The following is a 19619-nucleotide window of genomic DNA, read 5'->3' on the forward strand; positions in this document are numbered from 1 at the left end:
ATTGGGGGGCATTGAATGAAAATAAGGGAGCAGTGAAAGCATAAGGAAAGAAGAGAAGACAAAAAACTTTTGAAAAACCACTCATACATGTTTCATCCGTTGTGTAGCAGAGTTAAAGTTGTAGTGTAGTAAAATAAACACACAAAATGCAAGTTATAACCGATCAAGTCTTAACAAGCAAGTATTGGCAGGGGAGCAGGTTGTGCATTGTCAGAGTCTAGCATGATCAGCAAGAATATGTGCAATTACTTGTTTACAATAAAAGAATATATACATGACATGACAGTGTGCCATCAAAATTTCAATGCAGGAAAAAAACACAAATTTACAATAAATTATTAAATTTAAGATGTCATTTTAAAAAAATATACATATCTTATATTTTTTTTGAAATGATAGAAATTAAAAAGAAAACATTAAAGGGTTAAAGAAAGTAGATTTCCAAGAGGGGACTGAGTAAATTTTTTTTAAACAGAGCAATAGGCCAAATAGGTTTGGGAACTTCAGTTAAGAAAGTATTCATAATCTATATTCAACTTAAAAGCATGTGTATATACATTCCTTTTCCTTTTCTTCTAGTTATGAAACATTTACCAGCACACCCCAGAACTATTCTCAGGGGTGAGATAGAAGGCTCAAGAAATGAAGTCATCACCAGATCAAAGGCCTGGTGACTCTAGGATAACAATAACGACTGGCGTTTGCATAGCATCTTAAGGTTTGCAAAGTGCTTTCCATCCACAATCTCATTGGAGCCTCACAACATCCTGAATTTACCTCCAATATACTCTAAAGGCCTATGGTAAGAGAGCTCTGTCATCTTCCAAAAGCCCATTCTACTTTCAAATTACTCCAATTGTTTTTTCCTTATACCAAGATCTTAGTGGGCTTCCCTCTCACAGTTGTTGTTGTTTGTTGTTTGTCCTTTACATCTGAAGGAGGATCATGGCATCAGGGAAGTGATGTCATGACTTGCAAGTGAATTGGATTTAAGTGAAGCAGGGCCATGCAAGGTCACCAGCCTCACTTTCTGCCCCAGAGCATCTGGGCCCAGTGGCCAGATATGCATCGGGAGGACTGGACATAACCTGGCTGCCCTCCCTGTAGGTCTTCAAGCAAAAGACTAGATGATCTTTTATCAGGCACATTATAGAGAAGATTATTATCCAACTTGTCCCCAAATGATGACTGAAATCTCTTCCAATTTAGAGACTCTGTGATTCTGTAAAGACTAAATTTGCCTCTTGAAAACTACCCTCCTAGTTCAACCCTCTGGGACCTAACAAAAAGTATTCTAACCCTTCTTTCATTGGAGAACCATCCAATACTTGAACATCCAATACATCATCATGCACCACTAACTCTCCCCTCCCTTCACATCCTTTTTCCTCCAGAATAAATATCTCCAATTCCTCATATGATGTAATGCCAAGGCTCTTTATCATCTTGTCTGCCTTCTTCTGGACACTCTAAGTTAGCGCCCTTAGCTGAGGAGGCCTGAACCATTGACTATAATAAATTAAACTCATTTCTTATACTTTCATCTAAGATTTTTCTGTTTCTAAGTGCAATCCTAAAAATAATTTATTTAAAAGTTGTTATTTCATTTGTATAAATTTAATTTTAAATATTTTATTGGTACCTGGATGTTTGCTAGGTTTCCCAGGAAATAACACTGGCTTTCGTACATGTTTTTCTCTATAATAAAAATGGGATAAAACTTGAATCTGTGATTTCATTAGCATAGGGAGCTCCCAGGGGAAGGCACTTCCTCTTACCAGTGAAGACCATCACCTTCTCTGCAACTTACGATCTTAAAGAGTTGATGATACAGCGGTGTCAAACTCAAGTAGAAATTTATCATGAGGAGTCACATATTGATTTAGAAAATGGTGCCACCCTGCCTCTCTCATAATAGAATATGTTATTTTCCACTTGAATAACTACATGGATTCTTGATTTCATCAATGTGGTTATTCTTTCCAATTATTCAGATTTTAATCCCTCACCCCTTCTCATTCTGTGTACTTCTTATCCAGGTATTTCCACAAATCCTTCATTGGGTGACTTCCACCCAATACAGGGGAGCCCTTCATCTGTTTCTCTAATTATCTCTGGGATACCAACATGGTACTCAGCCTGTCAATGTGTTGGCTTTCATTCTTGCTACCACTTGACCAGTCCACCTCCATTTCTGGTAAAATAATAATAACAATAACAACGTTTACATAGCTAGCACCTACTATGTGCCAGGCATTGTACAAAGAGCTTTACAAATACTATCTCATTTGATCCTCAAAACAACTGTAGAGGGTAGGCACTAATTTGATCCTCAGTTTACAATTGAGGAAACTGAGGCAAACAGAGGTTAAGTGACTTGCCCAAGGTCACATAGTATGTGTCTGAGGTTGAATTTAAAGTCAAGTCTTCCTGATTCTAATCCTCAATGATGAAATTTACATGGCTTTTCACATGTAAGCCCTGCTCTATTACTTATAATATGTTGCAACCTGCTTACATCTACTTACATATGCAACTAGGTGGGGTTTTTTCTTCATTACCTGTTGGGTTACTTCTAAATGTCATTCTTTCAGAGTTAATGGCATTTTGTGAGTCTCAGCAGCATAGCCTCACCAGAAGAAAAATAGTGTTAAAAGATATGAGAGCTTTTGTGGTTACAAACAGCTTGGTATCCTTAGGAGACAGTGCCACACAATTTCCCAAATGTGATCCAGCCTAATCTTTGCCTAGTACTCCATCGACTGACAAGTTTTACTACTCAGCAGAGCAAAAACTCTAATTTCTGCAGCATCACACTGTCTACAAAATGGTCTGCATTGCAGTGCAAAAAGTAAATAATTCAAGTATTTATTAAGTATCCAGGTGTCGGGGACTCTCCATGTCATAAATGCTTAAATGCTATGAAAAGTAAATAAATAAAACTACCTATTATAAGTTCTTCAAAGAAGAGAAAATATAATGCAAGCAAACATTGAGAAGGGAAATAATTCAGACTTTCATCCATCCAACAAACATTTATTAAGTGCATTCTGTGCGCAGATCCCTGCTCTGGGTGATGAAAGGTAGAAAAATGTAAACAAGATGTGATTCCTGCCCTCAGTGAGGACAGAAAAATGTCCCTGTGACAGATAGAAGAACAAGAACATTGGACCCTTTACTGGACACTTCTCAATGTCCCACCTTTACCAGGACCTGCTCCAAGTCCTCATTTCATTTCACAAAGGTCCTTCCAAATGATTCTCTCAGTTTTAATGCACCCACAATAGTGGCAATCACCATTCCCTTTTTAATGAAAAGAAGTTGATTAGAAATTAATAAACTATGGCCAACATGTTTCAATACCTGAAAAGACCAAACAAATGTCAATATATCCACAGTAACCACTCAAACAGCTCCTGTATTGGTCAGGGGTAGGGAATATGTATGAAAGGACACAACTCTCCAGGGCTCAAGGTAAGAGTGTTTATGAAGCTAGTTAAGTAGAAGATCCCTTTGCCAGTTTTTGCTTGGCTAGCGTGAATGTCAACTTAGTATGTCAGAAGGCTGTTTCATAAAATCATATGGTCATACAGTTCAAACCCATCATTTTACAGATGAGAAAACTGAGACCCAGAGAATGAAAATGACTTGCCCATAATTTGTTAGCAGCAGAACTGAGACTAGAGCCTAGATCTAAAAATTTCTAGTCCAACAAACCTTCTGTGATACCAGGATATCTCTGGTAAGGGTTTTCCTGAAGCTATTTCTGCCTACCATATAGTTCCAGGCAAATAGACCACAGATTATCTATCCTTGGCTCTCTTGTTGCCTCTTCTAAGAGTGAAGTCTTCCTCTCTGGCTGCTCCTGGCATCTGGCTGATCTGTATTTCAGCCAGAGTCCTCTATAAAGCCTCTTGGATCCATGAACGGAAGAGCTCTTCTTGATACATCACCCTTGTAACGATGTCACAGGATTCGATGTCTTCCTTTTTACAGCTTATTAACTTCTGGGGTGAATCTGTTATTTTCTGGAAGGGAAAACATTATAAAGTGAACGTTCATTAGCATTAATGAATTTTCCTACAGAATGAAGTCCCAACTGTATCATTAGCTATGGGTAATCCTTAATCAGGAAGAGACCTAAATTGGGGCTCCCCCAAAAGGTCCATAATGATCTACTAATTAATCTTCATGGCTTATCTGGTTTATCTTTAAACTTCTTTCTGCCATCATGCCTCTTTTCCCACTTCAGTAACTTGGGCTGTCACAATTATTCTCTTCCCCTCTCCTCAAGCCCACACTGTCAATCATAAAACTGAGAAAATCAAAACTAGACCTATGTGAAATCTGTACCCTAGAGGTCATCTATTCCAATTCCCAGATTTTGCACATAAAAAAAACTCAAACCCAGAAATGGGAATGATTTGTCCAAGGTCATATTGCTAGGAAGTAGTCAAGATGGGGATTGAACCCAGGACTTCATAACTTTAAGACTAGAACTGTTTCTACTATAACACAACTATTTCCCCATGCTTAGAGATTCTTTTCCTCCCAATTAAGAAAAGATTGGAGAAACCTAGACCAGATCATCCCATCTAAATTTTATCAACAGTTTCCACATTCTACCAGTCAAATCTTTAACTAGAAAAAAAAAAAACTAAAAAATCAACTGACTTGAATTTCTTCTCTCTATATTGCCCAGATCCACCCTGCCGTGGACATGACTATGAGGAATCAAGAATTCATTGTATTGCATGACTGCACATGTATAACCTATATCAAATTGCTTCCTTTCTCAATAAGAGGGAAGGGAAGAAGGAGGGAGAGAATCTGGAACCCAAAATTTTTAAAAATGAACATTGAAAGTTGTTTTTATATGTAACTGGAAAAAAATAAAATGTTATAGTATTTTATTTTTCCAAATTATATGTAAAGACAAGTTTTTAGCATTCATTTTGACAAGATTTTGAGGTCCAAACTTTTCTCCTTCCGTCCCTCCCCTCCCCTCTTCCTAAAATGGCAAGCAATTTGATATAGGCCAAATAAAATATTTTAAAAGAGTTAAACATCTGCTTTTCAGATACAAATACACAAATTTATCAGCCTACAAGTAGGCTGCTTCATTCTGTTTCCAGATGCCCTAGATAGTACTGCACAAAGAATAAAATGGACAATGCCCACTTTAAAAAAATTTTCAAATCGAGGGAATGCCAATCAATTGGAGAATGGCTGAACAAGTTGTGATTTATGAATGTAATGAAATACTATGGTGCTATAAGAAATGACAAAAAGGAGGACTTCAGAAAAGCCTGGAGAGACTTATATGAACTGATGCTGAGTGAAAGGAGCAGAACCAGGAGAACATTATACACAGTGACAGTCACAGGGTGTGAGGACTGTTTCTGATAGACTTAGCCTTTCACAGCAATGCAAGGACCTTAAACATTTTTGAAGAACTCGATGCAAAATGCTATCCACATCCAGAGAAAGAACTGTGGAATTGGAACGCAGAATGAACAGACTATTTTCTCTTGTGTTATGCTTTGGTTTGGTTTGGTTTTTCTCATGGTTTCTCCCATTCGTTTTAATTCTTCTATGCAAGTTGACTAATGTGAAAATGTGTTTAATAAGAATGCATGTATGGAACCCATATAAGATTTCATGCCATCTCGGGGAGGGAGGGAGGAGAGGGAGAAAATTTAAAACCTATGGAAGTGATTGTTGAAAACTGAAAACAAATTAATTTTTAAAAATCTTCATCCCTATTATCTTCACCTTTCATTACTTATCATTAGAGGTATGGAAAGTACGATGGATAGAGTACTGGGCCAGGAGTGAGGAATACCTGAGCTCAAATTCACCTCTGATACTTACTAGTCATGAGACACTTGGTAACTCATTTAACTTCTATTTGCCTCAGTTTACTCAACTGTAAAAGAAGATAATAATAGCACCCACCTCCCAGGGTTGTGTGAGGATCAAATGAGATAATACTTGTAAAGTGGTCAGTACAACACCTAACGCTTAATAACCACTTAAGAAATACTTGTTACCTTTACCTCCTTTTATTCTTATTAGCCCTGGCGTGGGCCAAGATTCAAGCATTTCCTATAACCATAAAGTGAAACCATTGTTTTCTACACACATTGGTGTTATCCAAATCATGCCCTTGTACCTACAGTATCAATCACACTGTTGCTACTCAGACCAGATACCAAGAATCACACAGCATCTGGCTCTGCCTCAGTTATCAGTCAAATAGAACTAGATGCTGATAAATAGTGCTCAGTACTGATTCACTCAAAATCAGTGAGTCACTCCATCAGTGAACATTTATGAAGTACTCACTTGCACCTGCTACTGTGCTAAGCAAAAGGGATACACAAAAAAGGCAAAAGACAGGCCCTGCTCTCAAGAAACTCACAGTCTAATGGGAGACACTACATGCAAACAGCTATGCACAAACAAGATGGGGACAGGGTAAGTTGGAGATAGATTTCAGTGGGAAGGCAATAGCATTAAAGAGGAATTGGAAAAGTCTTTTTTGCACAAAGTAGACTTTTAGCTGGAACCTGAAAAAAGTCAGGACATCCAAGAGATGGAGATGAGGAAGGAGAGCATTGAAGGCACAGAGGATAACCAATGAAAATAGGTAGTCAGGGGATGGAGTGTTTTGTTCTGGCATCAGTAAGAAGGCCAGTGTCACTGGCTAGCAAATTACATGAAGAAGAGAGAGAAGGGTGGGTGAGGTGTAAGAAACCTGGAAAGGTGGAAAGAGGGAAGAGTCAAGTTATGAAGTCACAAGATGTTAACACTAGAAGGGATCTTAGAAAACTGCTATCTCAAATTTCATTTTACAGGTGAGGAAACAGATCCAGAAAGATAAAGAAACATCCATAGGTAGTAAGTAGAGGAGCTGGGATTTGAACCAGCATCCTTTGGCTTCAAGGCCAGGGCCCTTTCTGCTACACTCCACATTCTCCTACTCCTGCTAGTAAATGGAGTACAATGGAAACAACATTCAGGTGAGTCTTTACACCTTTAAAGACCTGTTTCTTCCTTTGAAATATGAGGGGTTTTAGACTAGATGTTCCCAAAGCTCCTTTCTAACCCCAACAATCTTAGCCTGAATCAAAATTTCACCTCATCTGCAGCTACCTAGACACTTGAATTTATTGCTTTCTGATTATTTTAAATACTAGGGAGAGAATGAAATAAACCAAAAGGGAGCTTCTTTATAAACTATAATCTTCCATTCATCCAAGTGCCAAGTAATTTGCAATCATTCAAACAAAGCAAGACAAGAGGGAATAATCGGGATCCCACAGTCCTACCACCCACAATCAAACAGGAAAAAATCCTGAATAATAAAACAATTTTCCTCTACGTTAAAGAAAAGAAAGATAAGAAATAGTGCCATGCCATCATATCATTATCTGGCATCAGATAACATGGAGTCCCACAAACATCTTGTTTTCTCCCTACTGTTTGTGCATGTGCAGGCTGACTGTCATAATATACATATGCGCCCCAAGCATATGTTCCAGATGAAACCTAGTCCCAGCCCCATTGTAAAGAAAATAAGTAAATACATAAATACCAATGTGTCTGGAAGGACAGCCACAGGGCAGCAAGAATACCGAAGCAACTGACTCATTTTCCAGATGAACAGAGGCAGACCCACCAGAAACAGTATAAAACCAGCCGAGGAGACCACGACAATAGTCAGCATCGGGGATTCGTCTAGAAACAAAGAGACAAAAGACAGGTTTATCAGAGCTTACTGAAGACATTTCTTGTTCCAATCCTAGAACATTCCACAATTTAAGCAACAACAGTAGCAACTAAGACTGCTGGTGAAGGCCAGCTTTATTCATGAGTGGGACAGACAATTACATTTTTATAGTACAAATTCAGATGTTACCTTGACAAATTCCATCATTCAAATCATTCCTTTGACTTAAGGAAGAGTTTACAGGGGGCAGCTAGATGACTCAGTGGAGTGTCAGATTCAGTCAAATCAATCAGTCAGAACTTTAGGTCAGGAAGACTCCTCTTCCTGAGTTCAAATATGGTATCTGATAGTTATTAGCTGTGTGACCCTGGGTAAGTCACTTTACTCCACCTCAGTTTCCTCATTTGTCAAATGAACAGTAAAAGGAAATCTCAAACCACTCCAGTATGTTTGCCAAGAACACACCAATAAGGGTAACAAAGAGTTGGACACGACTGAACAAGTAGTTTACAGAAAGTCTTATTAAAATGCAAAGGATGTAAAAGGGGATGGAGAGCATAAGCTATTGAGGTTCATCAGTATTTGCATGTGGGTTAGTTTTTCATTTTAACAGAGCCTGATAAAATGTTCACATGGTATAGAAGCTCCATTAGAAGGGAAGGGAGAGGTACTAATTACTAGCAAGGACAGATCTAAGTGGCGTGACAGTGTAGGTCCTGGGCATGCAGGGAAACTGAACAAAGAGTTCCACTTTATCAGATGTCTTCAAATAAAGGCATGTCATGTTGTGGGAAATTTTTTTTTTTCAAGAATGGGTTGGATGGAATGGTTCCTTCTAACTCTCGAATTCTGTGAAAGCAACTAGAGACTTTGTAAGGTCCTTGATTCGTATTATAGAAAAACAAATTTCTGGATTCAGAGCAAAAGAAAAAAAATAAAGGTCTATATGAACCTTGCAAATCAACACAATGCAAAAGAACACAAATGGTCTAAGTTCCTTGAGCTCGTTCCTGTTACTATCACTAACTAGCTTTATATAATGTGGGACTTGTCATTTCCTCTTCAGGAGCTCAATTTCCTTATGCAGAAAATGAGGTTGAGAGTGTTAGACTAGATGAATTAGACCTAAGATAATAGTTTCAGAGGGACCAATTAGATAGTGCAGGGGACAACAGCCTTGGAATCAGGAGAACTTGAGTTCATATCTGGCCTCAGACACTTATTAGCTGCATAACCCTGGGGAAGTCACTTAATTGCCTCAAAAAAAATTTTTTTTAAAAGATAATAGATTTAGAGCTGGGAGCTCTAAGTTGTGTACTGGAGTTAGTTCAAATGAGACCTCAAGAGCGAATTATTACATTTTTCATGTTAGAATTTATACCTCAGAAGTTGGCATATTTATAAATCAGATCTTGATTTATTGTTTTATTGATTGTCTGAATAGACTTGAGAAAGTGTTGGAGAAGATATTCATAATGCAGATTAAATGTAAAAGTATGTTGAGTGAATTTTTTTTTTTTGAGAGCCAATTGCTAAACATTTACCAGTTCATCCCTGGCTGGAAAGGACAATACAAGTCATCTAGTTCAGTCCTCTCATCATACTGATGAAGAATTTGGGGTTCATACATTTGTCCAAACCTAAGTACTCTGCCTCCAATTTCAGAAATCTTTCCACTGCACCACTTTTCTTCTGTTCCTTCCAGCTCTGAATTTTTGTGAAATAAACCAACATGGAGAGTGTTGCAGTGTAGCTAAATATACCTAGTCACTCTTTCCACTGATTGGCATTTGTCCAAAAATTTAACCAATGAAACTGATGACATCTACATCTTTAAAGGTCATCAAGATGAAATTGCTGGAGAGATCCTGTCAAATAATGATCTCCTAAATACCTACTTTATGACCTGGTTAAAAACCAGGTCACCTCACAAAGACTACATTAGACAAGCATGAAGCCAGACTACAGATCCAGCCACAGAGAGTAGCCATAGTCAGCTACTTAATAATGCCTCATTCTGAAAGTTACACCCAATGATTTGGCATAATTGGGAAAATTACTCAGTCTTCCCTGGTTTTCCCAAATGAAGTGAAATGAATTTTCCTTCCTAACACACTTTGACAAAATCTCTCCTTTACCTAAATCACAACCTACCTTGAATTAAAACCATTTGAATAAATGTCATAACCTTCCTATTAGAATGTCAGTTCCTTGAGGGCAGGAACTGCTTAATTTTTTTATCTTCATATCCCTAGCATCGAATACAATGACTTGGACATAGCTGGAATCTTAGAAATGGGAAATTGTAATTTGATCAACAAAATTAGTCTGACCTTGGGTATGGAAAGAGAAATATAAATGTGGCTAGATTATTCCTAAAGCACATATCCAAAAAAGTTAGCCACTCATCCCAGGTAAGTGGTGATGTTTTTTACCTTGTGCTTTGATACATTCCATCTGATTGAAAGCACTGCTTCTCTCAATAACTTCCACGATGGTCTGGGCTTTCACACAGTACTCAGCTCCTGGCTCCATAGTCTCCAGATGTACTAAACTGCCACCTTCCCTCACAATCTTGTAGAGTTCCTTCTAGAAATTTGAAGTGCATATAGTTATATTCTGAGAATGATGGATAGGGGGAAAATGTCTCATTTCTATTCCAGGAATATAGGAGAAAAGGAAAGATTTTATTGACTTGCTTTCCAAGGACCCATTGAATAATATTCTAACTCTATCAGAGAGTGGGTTTAGCCAAGAGACTTATTTTTAGTGGTTATAAAGCCAAAGACATTTGTGCACCCTGGTCAATGAACTTCCATGTGTATTTTAATGGAAAGTACTGAACTTGAAGTCAGAATACGTGCATTCAGGTACTGGCTCTATTGCTAACAGGGCTACGTGAGTATGAGTGACTCACATTAACTTGGTGAGCTCCAGTTTCCTAATCTGTAAAATGAGAGGTTAGACTAGATCATTTACCAGGTACCTAATTGCCTGTAATATTCTGATATTAACAACAACAATGTAAAGAAAAACAAACTTTGAAAGACAAGAATTCTGATCAATATAATGACCATCTATAATTCCAGAGTAGCAATGAAACACGGTACTGGCATCCTACCTCAAGGTGCAGAAAGAGACATACAGTTTTGGATAAAGACAGTGTGGAATTAGTTTTTCTTGACTATACATACACACACACATATGTCATAGGCTGTTGATTTCTTTTTTCTAATGAGGAAAAAGAAGAGAGTGACTAGGAATACGGTTCTAAAACAATGAGAAGAGAATGAAAAGACAACCCAAAGGAATCACTGACAACTAGAAAGACTTTGAAAGCTATGTATCAAAGTTATCATATACTTTGAAGGGCAAGCAAGTTGTACGTAATATCAATTCAGTTTCACATATATATATATATATATATATATATATAAATACATATTGAAAAGTATCCCTCATTGTTCTGTTCCCACCTCCACTCCTGTCATTTGCACCCAAGATAGCTGTCTACTTTGGCTATTCCAGCCTCAGCTCAATTAGCTACTAGTAGGAAAGATTCGGACCAAAATTTGCTGCTTGAAGTCAACAGAAAATCCTCACATGACTCTGATGGATGTTATGGGAGCCAGCAAAGTATCACAGTGGATACTGTATGGGAGCTAGAGTCAGGAAGACTTGAATTCAAATCCGGTCTCAGGTATTTACTAGCTCTGTGATTCTGGACAAGTCAATTAAATGGTGTGCCTCAGTTTCCTCAACTGTAAATATATAATATAAATATAATAGTACCTTCCTCACAGGGTTGTTCTGGGGACCCAATGAGACAGTATTTGTAAAGTGCTTAGCACAAAGTAGGCCTTTAATAAAGGTTTGTTTTCTCTTCCCTTCCCCTCCATTTACCCCTTAAGATTTGTAAGCTTCTTGAGGGTAGGGATTATCTTTTGTCTTTTTTTTTTTTTGCATACCTAGAGCTTAGCATAGCACCTGGCACATAGTAGGCACTTAATAAATGCCTACTGATAAATAGTTCGCATGAAAAAGAAAGCCAAGAGAAGGAAGGTGACTGAGAGGATGCTAGCTTTCAAGATGAAAGGAACCTTAGAGACCATCTAGTACAACCCTCTCATTTTAAAGAAAAGCTAAGTCTTGCCATGAGTTATATAGCCAGTAATATCTGAGAGAGGATTGAAACACACACCTTCCTGACCTAAACTCCAATGTTCTATCTATTACACTAGGCTGAGAAAGGAAAAGTTATGGGGCTTCCAGGAAAAGCTCCATTCCAAAAAAATATAGATTGCTTGCATGTGTTCTCATCACACATTTCCTGAAACAAGTAATTCACATCACCAGTACCCTCATGGGGTTCTGAACAATACCATAGTATTCATTCATGCACCGGATTGTAAAAGTGAGTACTCAAGACCAGCAGCTTTCAGCAAGTTGGGTTTTCTCTTCATTTTTTGGTTATATCCTTCCTTCAGGGGCTTCTTCTGGCTGGTGTACTGGTTCCCCTAGTTAGTGTCTGGCTCTCCCAAGTCAAAACTGCCCCAATACACACATTTAAGACTTATCTCAGATTTGGTGATTTGTAACCCAATTTTAGCACTCTAGTAGACAGCCAGGTTGTAATGCCAAACTTCTCTCCCTTCAGAATCTTAATTATCATAATAAGACCTGGTTTTCAAAGGCCTGTTCCTTTTCCCACCCTTTTTCCCAGCATACGCCCTGTATCAGTTTTCACCTGTGGGTATAGATGTCCCACCTCCAGGTGCATGTTAGCAGATCAAGGCATTTATAAGTCAATTTCAATGAGATGAAAAAGATTGGGAAGTGTTTTGCCATGTACCCAACTTGTTAGGGCACAGTCACTGAAGAGTAACACTAATGAATAATAAAAAACTAGATCAAGTGAATGGTACAGTTCAACAGCAGCTGGTAGTTAAGGATGAGGAGGTGTCATCCCTCCCTTTTTCACAACCTCCTCCCAAGAGATTTGTGCTGCCTCTACTGACCTAAAATGGATTCCTCATTGAAAGGCTAAACCACTCCAGTAATAAATGCTACATTTCAGTTCTACAAATATTCATTTCATTCATTTTGTTTTTGCAAGGCATGCTGCCACCCAAACAAAGGGGATCTCACAAAAATATGCCTCACAGAAGAGGTTGGCCTAAGGTCCTGGTAAACCAAGCAGTAATAAAGATCAAGGTACACTGTGTCAGAGTGCCAGGAATATCCTGCCTTAAAGAAATGGTATGCCTCAAAAATTCATTCTGCTGGCCAATGACCAACCTCTTCAGCAGCCTTTCACATAGTAATGGATTTCAAAATTTTCTGTACAAAGGTGCCAATCTCTGAGCCAACATGCCCTTTTGTCTTGAGCTTAGCATCTCCTTTTTTTCATTTTGAATGAGAATTCATCGCTATGGTCTTCTCCTCTACATCTTATTATGCTGCATAAACTCTGTCCATGTTTTGTCATGAATGCTCAGTAAGAGCTCCTCAGCATACTGAAAGCCTGGTTTGGGATTTGTTGTTCATTATTATTATTTCTACTGGGTTGTCGGGTGTTAACTTCATTCATGCCTGAAGAGTACTACTGTACCTCATGGGGTTATCTATCAGAGTCTGCCTTATCATGTTGCATTACCACCATCCCCAGCCCATTGCAAATGATGGTGGTGGTGGTGATGGTGATGGCTGTGGTAATAATAACAACAATAATAATAGCATTTGTCTAGTACTCTGAGGTTGTTGCCAAAGCACTTTATAAATATTATGCCATTTTATCCTCAAAACAATTCTGAGAGGTATTCGACTCACTAGGGTGGCACAGTGGATACAGTACTGTGCCTTAAGTCATGAACACTCATCTTCCTGAGCTCAAATCTGACTTCAGGACCTTGATCCTAGGCAAGTCAGTTAACCCTGTTTGCCTCAGTTTCCTCATCTGTAAAATGAGCGGAAGGAAATGACAAATCACTCCAATATCTTTGCCAAGAAAAACCAAAATGGGGCCATGAAGAGTTGGACAGGACTAAACAATAAGTGTTATTATTATCCCCATTTTATAGACGAGGAAACGAAGGCAAACAGAGGTCAAATGACTTACCCCAGGTCACAAAGCTGGTAAATGTCTGAGTCCATATCTTGAACTCGGTTCTGAGTGATTCCACAGACTTTAGGACTCAAAGTCCAAAAGATTATCTATCATCCTGCTGAGCTGCACGAATGAGGTAAAAACCTTCCAGAACAGCTCTTGTTCCAGATCTGTTTCCCTCAGAACAGGACTGATTTGTCAGGATATTGGTAGAACCAGAGAACATCAAATTAAGCAGAATGGCAAAGGCTTTCCTTAGGTCAAATATAGGAAGTCTAACCTGAGAATTGGGGCTCTTCTTCCAATAAGTAACGTTGAATGCAAAATATGGTCCCATGTCCTCAAATTCCACTATTAAATGATATCCATCCTTGCTAATTTTCATTCTGGGAGAGGTAAGGACAGCTGTGAGAAAGATAAAACAAAAAGTGAGTGATAGTTTCCCCTCCTACAGGAACAATCTTAAGCTCTTCAGAAGACTGGGAGAAAGGAAACAGATCCAGACAGGTTTATTTCTCAAGAAATATCAGCATACAATGTCTTTAGTGGTAATAGTGAGGGTTACATACAGAGAGCATGTGCCTGGGAGGAGTATCTTCATACTTCTTGTATCTTAACAAGATTAACTCAAGCTCACAGAATCTAGGATAGACCTTGATCCTTTTACATTAATAATGAGCGAGTGATTGATAGCTAATTCAAATAACTGAGGTATGAACATTTTGTTTTTTCCTGCATATCCATACTTATTGTAATCTCTTTCTCTCTCTCTTTCTTTTTCTCTCTCTCTAATTGGGAAAAAAGGGAGAGGAGGAGAAGAGAGAAAATAAATGCTTGTTAATTGGAAAAAAATAAGGGAGAATAGAAAAAGATGGAGAGAATTAGAGCTGGTAGAGATGCAAAAGCAGAAGCTACTTAGAGAGATGATGGCCAAGTTCCCTGGAGAGTGCCCTGTGCATGTCTGAGACCCCAGAGATGGTAATGAAAAGGCCACAGGGCAGTAGCCATTATCAGTAGCAGACCAGCAGAGAAATTCCTAAACCCACTGGCGAACTTCTAGTGCAACAGAGGAATTCCTAGATCAAGCTAGCTAGATATAGCAGGAATTAGATCCAAGGAGCACCAAGGGACAAAGTTATCATGAAGAGCCAACTTAGACTTTGCCTTTTACAGATCTTACGAGTTATACAGACTATGCACCACCATATTGACCCCAAGTCTCTATCAATTCCCAGAAAGACCAGGGTAGGTACCTAGGGGAGGTGGAGGCCTAACAGAAGGGTAAAGGGATTGCCTAGACAGTTTATGGACTTAGGTGTGAATACTCAATAACTTCTATCCTAAATGTCTTCTACTTCCCTTTGCACAAATAAAAAAAAGCCTATTTGTCTTAAAGGTTCTTCCAGAGAGCAGGCATTTTAATGACTCTAGTTATGTGGAGTTATTTTTTGTTTTTGTTAAGAGATATTAAAACACTATCCCCAGCTACACACACACACACACACACAAAAATTAGCTCAGCTTCCTTGGGTTGCCTCTTGGCTCTTCCTTAGTTCTTCTATCCAGAATGAATAGCCTACATTTTCATAATACTGTAAGGTAATTCAACATTTTTGTATCTGTTGCCCAATTCAGGTCACTGTGACCAGCTCACATTCTTGAAATTTCTGTTCTCTTTCTGCACCCTATTCCTCTCTGGTTGAGAAGGAGGTGGGGGGAAAAGCCCTGGGCGCAAAGTTTGGAAATAATATTGGTTTCACTGGGTTTTAGTCTACAGAGAAGGCTCAAGTTAGAAGGGCCTTCCTCTCTCCACAAAACTTAAAAAAAAACAAAAAAACTTTAAAATGCAAATAAGATTCATAAGATTCTCCAAGCCTTCAGGCAATCTGTTGATTGCCAAGACTAGATGTTGATCCCTAAATTGAATTTAGCAATCAAATATACACAGGTTTTCTTTCTTTCTCACATTTTCTCTAGCAAAATCCAAGCTCAAGAGGCTACTAAAATTATCTTTCATCTGACTTTTGAATTTTTTCAAAAAAGAGCTAGTAGGCAAAAGTTTAAATGTAAAAGCAACTCAGAAAATAATCTTGTCACTCATTGTTCTGCGTAATGAAACAGTAGGAAGAAAGGAGAGCAGAGCAGTTTCATAGAGAAGCAGCTGGGACAGTGTCACCACTGTTCCAAGTATTCCTCCAAGAAGTTGAGAGTCAGTCACTCTAATTTAGCTGCAAACAGTGGTATGCTGGTATATGTTTAACAATGGCTTTCCAGAATCAAAGTTGGAGGACGTACTTTTAAGTATAATGTACATTATTAACATTTTCTTGACTTTCTTAAGGCCAGGCAAACAGGGGCTCCAGCACACCCCAGGGAGTGATTCCAACTGCTAAGGGGCTTTCCCCCTCCCCCAGTCACACAGCTATTAAGTGTCTGAGGTCAGACTGGAATTCAGGTGTTCCTGACTCCACGGCCAGTTCTCTATCCATTGTACCACCTAGCTGTCCCCAGTCCAGACCCTCTAGATGAAAGTCCTCCCTTCTCAATTGAAAGGAGTGCATCTTCCCAGGTCTTTAACCATTTAAGGTCTCTGAGATTCAGACTGCCACAAGAGCTATTATATGTGTGTGTGTGTATATATATATATATATATGTATATTATCTCATTTCGGTCAATTGACAATCATGTATTAAGCATGAGGAGAGTACCAGTAACTCTTCAGAAGTGGCTTCAGAAGTTATTATATATTAATGAGAAAGACTGAGAGGAATACAGTTGAATGAATAAATTTATGAATGAATGAATGAACTTACTATGTGCCATACACTGTGCTAAGCACAGAGGATACAAATCCAAAGTACAAAAATAAGATAGCTCCTAAGCTCAAGAGGTTTAGATTTTAATAGGAGACAACCCCAATAAGAGAGGGATGGTGAGAGAAGGGTACTTAGGTTTAGAATGCCACAGAGATAGTGAGAGGAGCCATAAGGGAAAAGAACGGCACAGCCCTTCCAGTGATGGTATCATTAATTTGGTTATGGTTCCAGAGCTGGAAGAAGAGAAGAGAGAGCTAGTGGAAGCCAGTGAGAATATGGAAAGGAGAGAGAGAGATACAATGAAGTATAATGGATATATTTGACTCACCAAGCAGGATAGCATGGGCTCCAGGGCAGGAATTAGCAATATAAAATACATGTATAAAGCTATTTTTATTTTACTATATATCCAAGCTTTGGAAACTATGAGTAGAGAATTTGTGGGCACCATTCCTGAAGCTTCAAGGTGAAATAAATAGATAGATTAAATAGATCGATCATAGATAGATAATCATGATGATGATGATGATGAAGAAGAAGAAGAAAATAGATGGCAGATAAATAGATGAAATATGGAATAAATGAATGAAAAGAATTTACTTACTTGCATTGCGATTGAAAAGCTCTTTCAGGGTGCTCCAGGATGAACTCCGAGTGCCCAATGTTGCCTTGACCCGAAAGTTATAAGCCACAGTGGCTGTGATGTCATCTGTCACATTACATTCCAGGGTACTAATGGAAGAACACCAACTGCTGGGGATCCAGATGGAGCTAGTATAATATCTTTCATATTCTCTGAGTAAAATGATTTGTTAATAATTTTATGTGAGTTTTAGAAAAAAAACATTTTCAGAAAGCACCATTTTCACTAATCTATGCAGTTTTCATGAGACCTACCTTTCTCAGTCTTCTCAGATGCTAATGTCTTTTACTCTTTCTGATGACTTTCCATCTACTCTTTAGATATCTTATCGCATACTGCACAAATGCTAGTTATCATTATCATTATTAGTAATTATTATCTTGTTAATTGCATGTTGTATCCCACATTAGACCATAAGCTCCTTAATGGAGAAAACTGTGCCTTTGTCTTTAGTTGTAATCTGAGCTCTCAGTACAATGGTTGGCACATTGTAGGCATTTAATAAATGTTTATTGATTGACTGAAATGTCCCTAACTGAACAGGGACATCCCCTCTCCTCAACCATTTCTACTTCCTCCTTTGATATCCATATCATTATATCAACAGAGGGACAGCTAGGTGGCCCAGTGTATAGAGCGCTGGCCCTGGAGTCAGAAAGACCTGAGTTCAAATCCAACTCAGATATTTACCAGCTATGTGACCCTGGGTAAGTCACTTCACCGTGTTTACCTCAGTTTCCTCATCTGTAAAATGAGCTGGAGAAGAGAATGGCTAAGCACTTCAGGACCTTTGTGAAGAAAACTCCAGAAGACTTGGATACAACTGAAAAATGACTAAACAACAAATACTAAGAGAATATAAACAAATCAGCCCATCACTGACTGAATGCCTGGTACACACCTAGATCTCCCCCAAAGGCATAAAATTGCAGCAAAAAACTAAATAAATCATCAGAGAAGGCAGAGATAAGATTTATCTCTATCTCTTATCAAGCTATCCAGGTGTCTTCAAACTAACACTGAGCTTTCAGCCAATATGCCCAAACTAAATTTAAAACCTAATATTTGTACAGAGTAGATTTATCATCCCTTCCCCTCACTCTGCTGATGTCCTTCTGGCAATGTTCAAAAGCTCTAGGCCTAAGGCTGCCCATATTGAGCCAAGAGTTGAGAACAAGGTAGACTGCCAATACCATGGAATCATGGATCTAAAAACTTGAGGGACTTTGTGGTCGTTTTTGTTCAGTTATATGTAACTCTTCATGACCCCTGTTTAGGGTTTTCTTGGAAAAGATACTGGAGTGGCTTGTCATTTCCTTCTCATTTTACACATGAGGAAACTGAGGCAAACAGTGTTAAGTGACTTACCCATGGTCATGCATCTAGTAAGTGTCTGAGGCTGGATTTGAACTCAGATCTTTCTGACTTGAGGTCCAGCACTCTATCTACTGTGCCGTCTAGTCCCCTAGGTACTTCAAAAGTCATCTAACATAGCCCCTCACTTTAACATTGAGGAAACTAAGACCCAGCCTAGTTAAATGATTTGCACAGGTACTGAGTTACAGAGGCAAGATCAAAATCTACATCTTCTAAATATAAATTCAATGTTTTGTGGGTGTTTTCCCCACTATGTCCAGGTGTTTCCAAAATTCCAGGAGAACCTTTGGGGTATAAGGTGTTGCAAAGGACTGTGTGAGGAGGAAGATATCATCTAAGTGATTTCTGAAGGAAAAACATCTGCCAAAAAACAACTTACCCCTGGTACTCAACTGAATAATTCACTGTTTCTCCAGAGACATTCACCGGACTCCAAGTCAAGATGTGCTTCATGTTAATAGAATGCACAGAAAGGTCCAGAGGGGCTGGCAGATTGACAGCTTCATCTAGGATTGGCAGACAGACAGACATGTTTAGAGAACTGGATTTAATATCGGATGACCTGGATTCAGATCCTGACTTTGTTCCTTGCTGTATGACTTTGGGTGAGCCTCTTTCAGCCTCAGTTTTCATATTTGTAAAACAAGAGGGTTGGATTAGATCATCTCAAAGAGCCCTTGAGGTTCTACAACCTATGATATACTAGGATTTAACTAAACATCAAGGATTCAAAGTATGTCTAAATTTAGAGTCATGGACCCTATGGGCCAGAAACAACATCTAAAGCAGGTTGAAATTATCTCCCTTTCTTCTTCTTGTTGTTCAGCCATGTCTGACTCTTCATGACCCCATTTGGGGTTTTCTCAGCAAAGATACTGGAGTGCGTTGCCATTTCCTTCTCTAACTCATTTGACAGATGAGAAAACTGAAGCAAACAGGGT

At 38.6% G+C, this 19619-nt stretch overlaps 1 protein-coding gene across 1 annotated transcript in view; it reads right to left on the reverse strand.

Moving 5' to 3' along the window:
* Nucleotides 1–3008: 3008 nt before the first annotated feature.
* The window catches only part of IL20RB (interleukin 20 receptor subunit beta), a 28720-nt gene continuing 12109 nt past the window's right edge, over nt 3009–19619 (reverse strand). Inside the window, exons 2-7 of the mRNA XM_072613569.1 lie at nt 19058–19184; nt 17263–17453; nt 14122–14246; nt 10171–10324; nt 7601–7743; nt 3009–4028 (exon numbers count right to left, since the gene is read on the reverse strand). Coding sequence (XP_072469670.1) covers nt 3903–4028; nt 7601–7743; nt 10171–10324; nt 14122–14246; nt 17263–17453; nt 19058–19184 — 866 coding nt within the window. The 3' untranslated portion in view covers nt 3009–3902. The remainder of the gene's footprint in view (nt 4029–7600; nt 7744–10170; nt 10325–14121; nt 14247–17262; nt 17454–19057; nt 19185–19619) is intronic.

The sequence above is a fragment of the Notamacropus eugenii genome, chromosome 5, assembly GCF_028372415.1.
Source record: "Notamacropus eugenii isolate mMacEug1 chromosome 5, mMacEug1.pri_v2, whole genome shotgun sequence".
NCBI lineage: Eukaryota > Metazoa > Chordata > Mammalia > Diprotodontia > Macropodidae > Notamacropus > Notamacropus eugenii.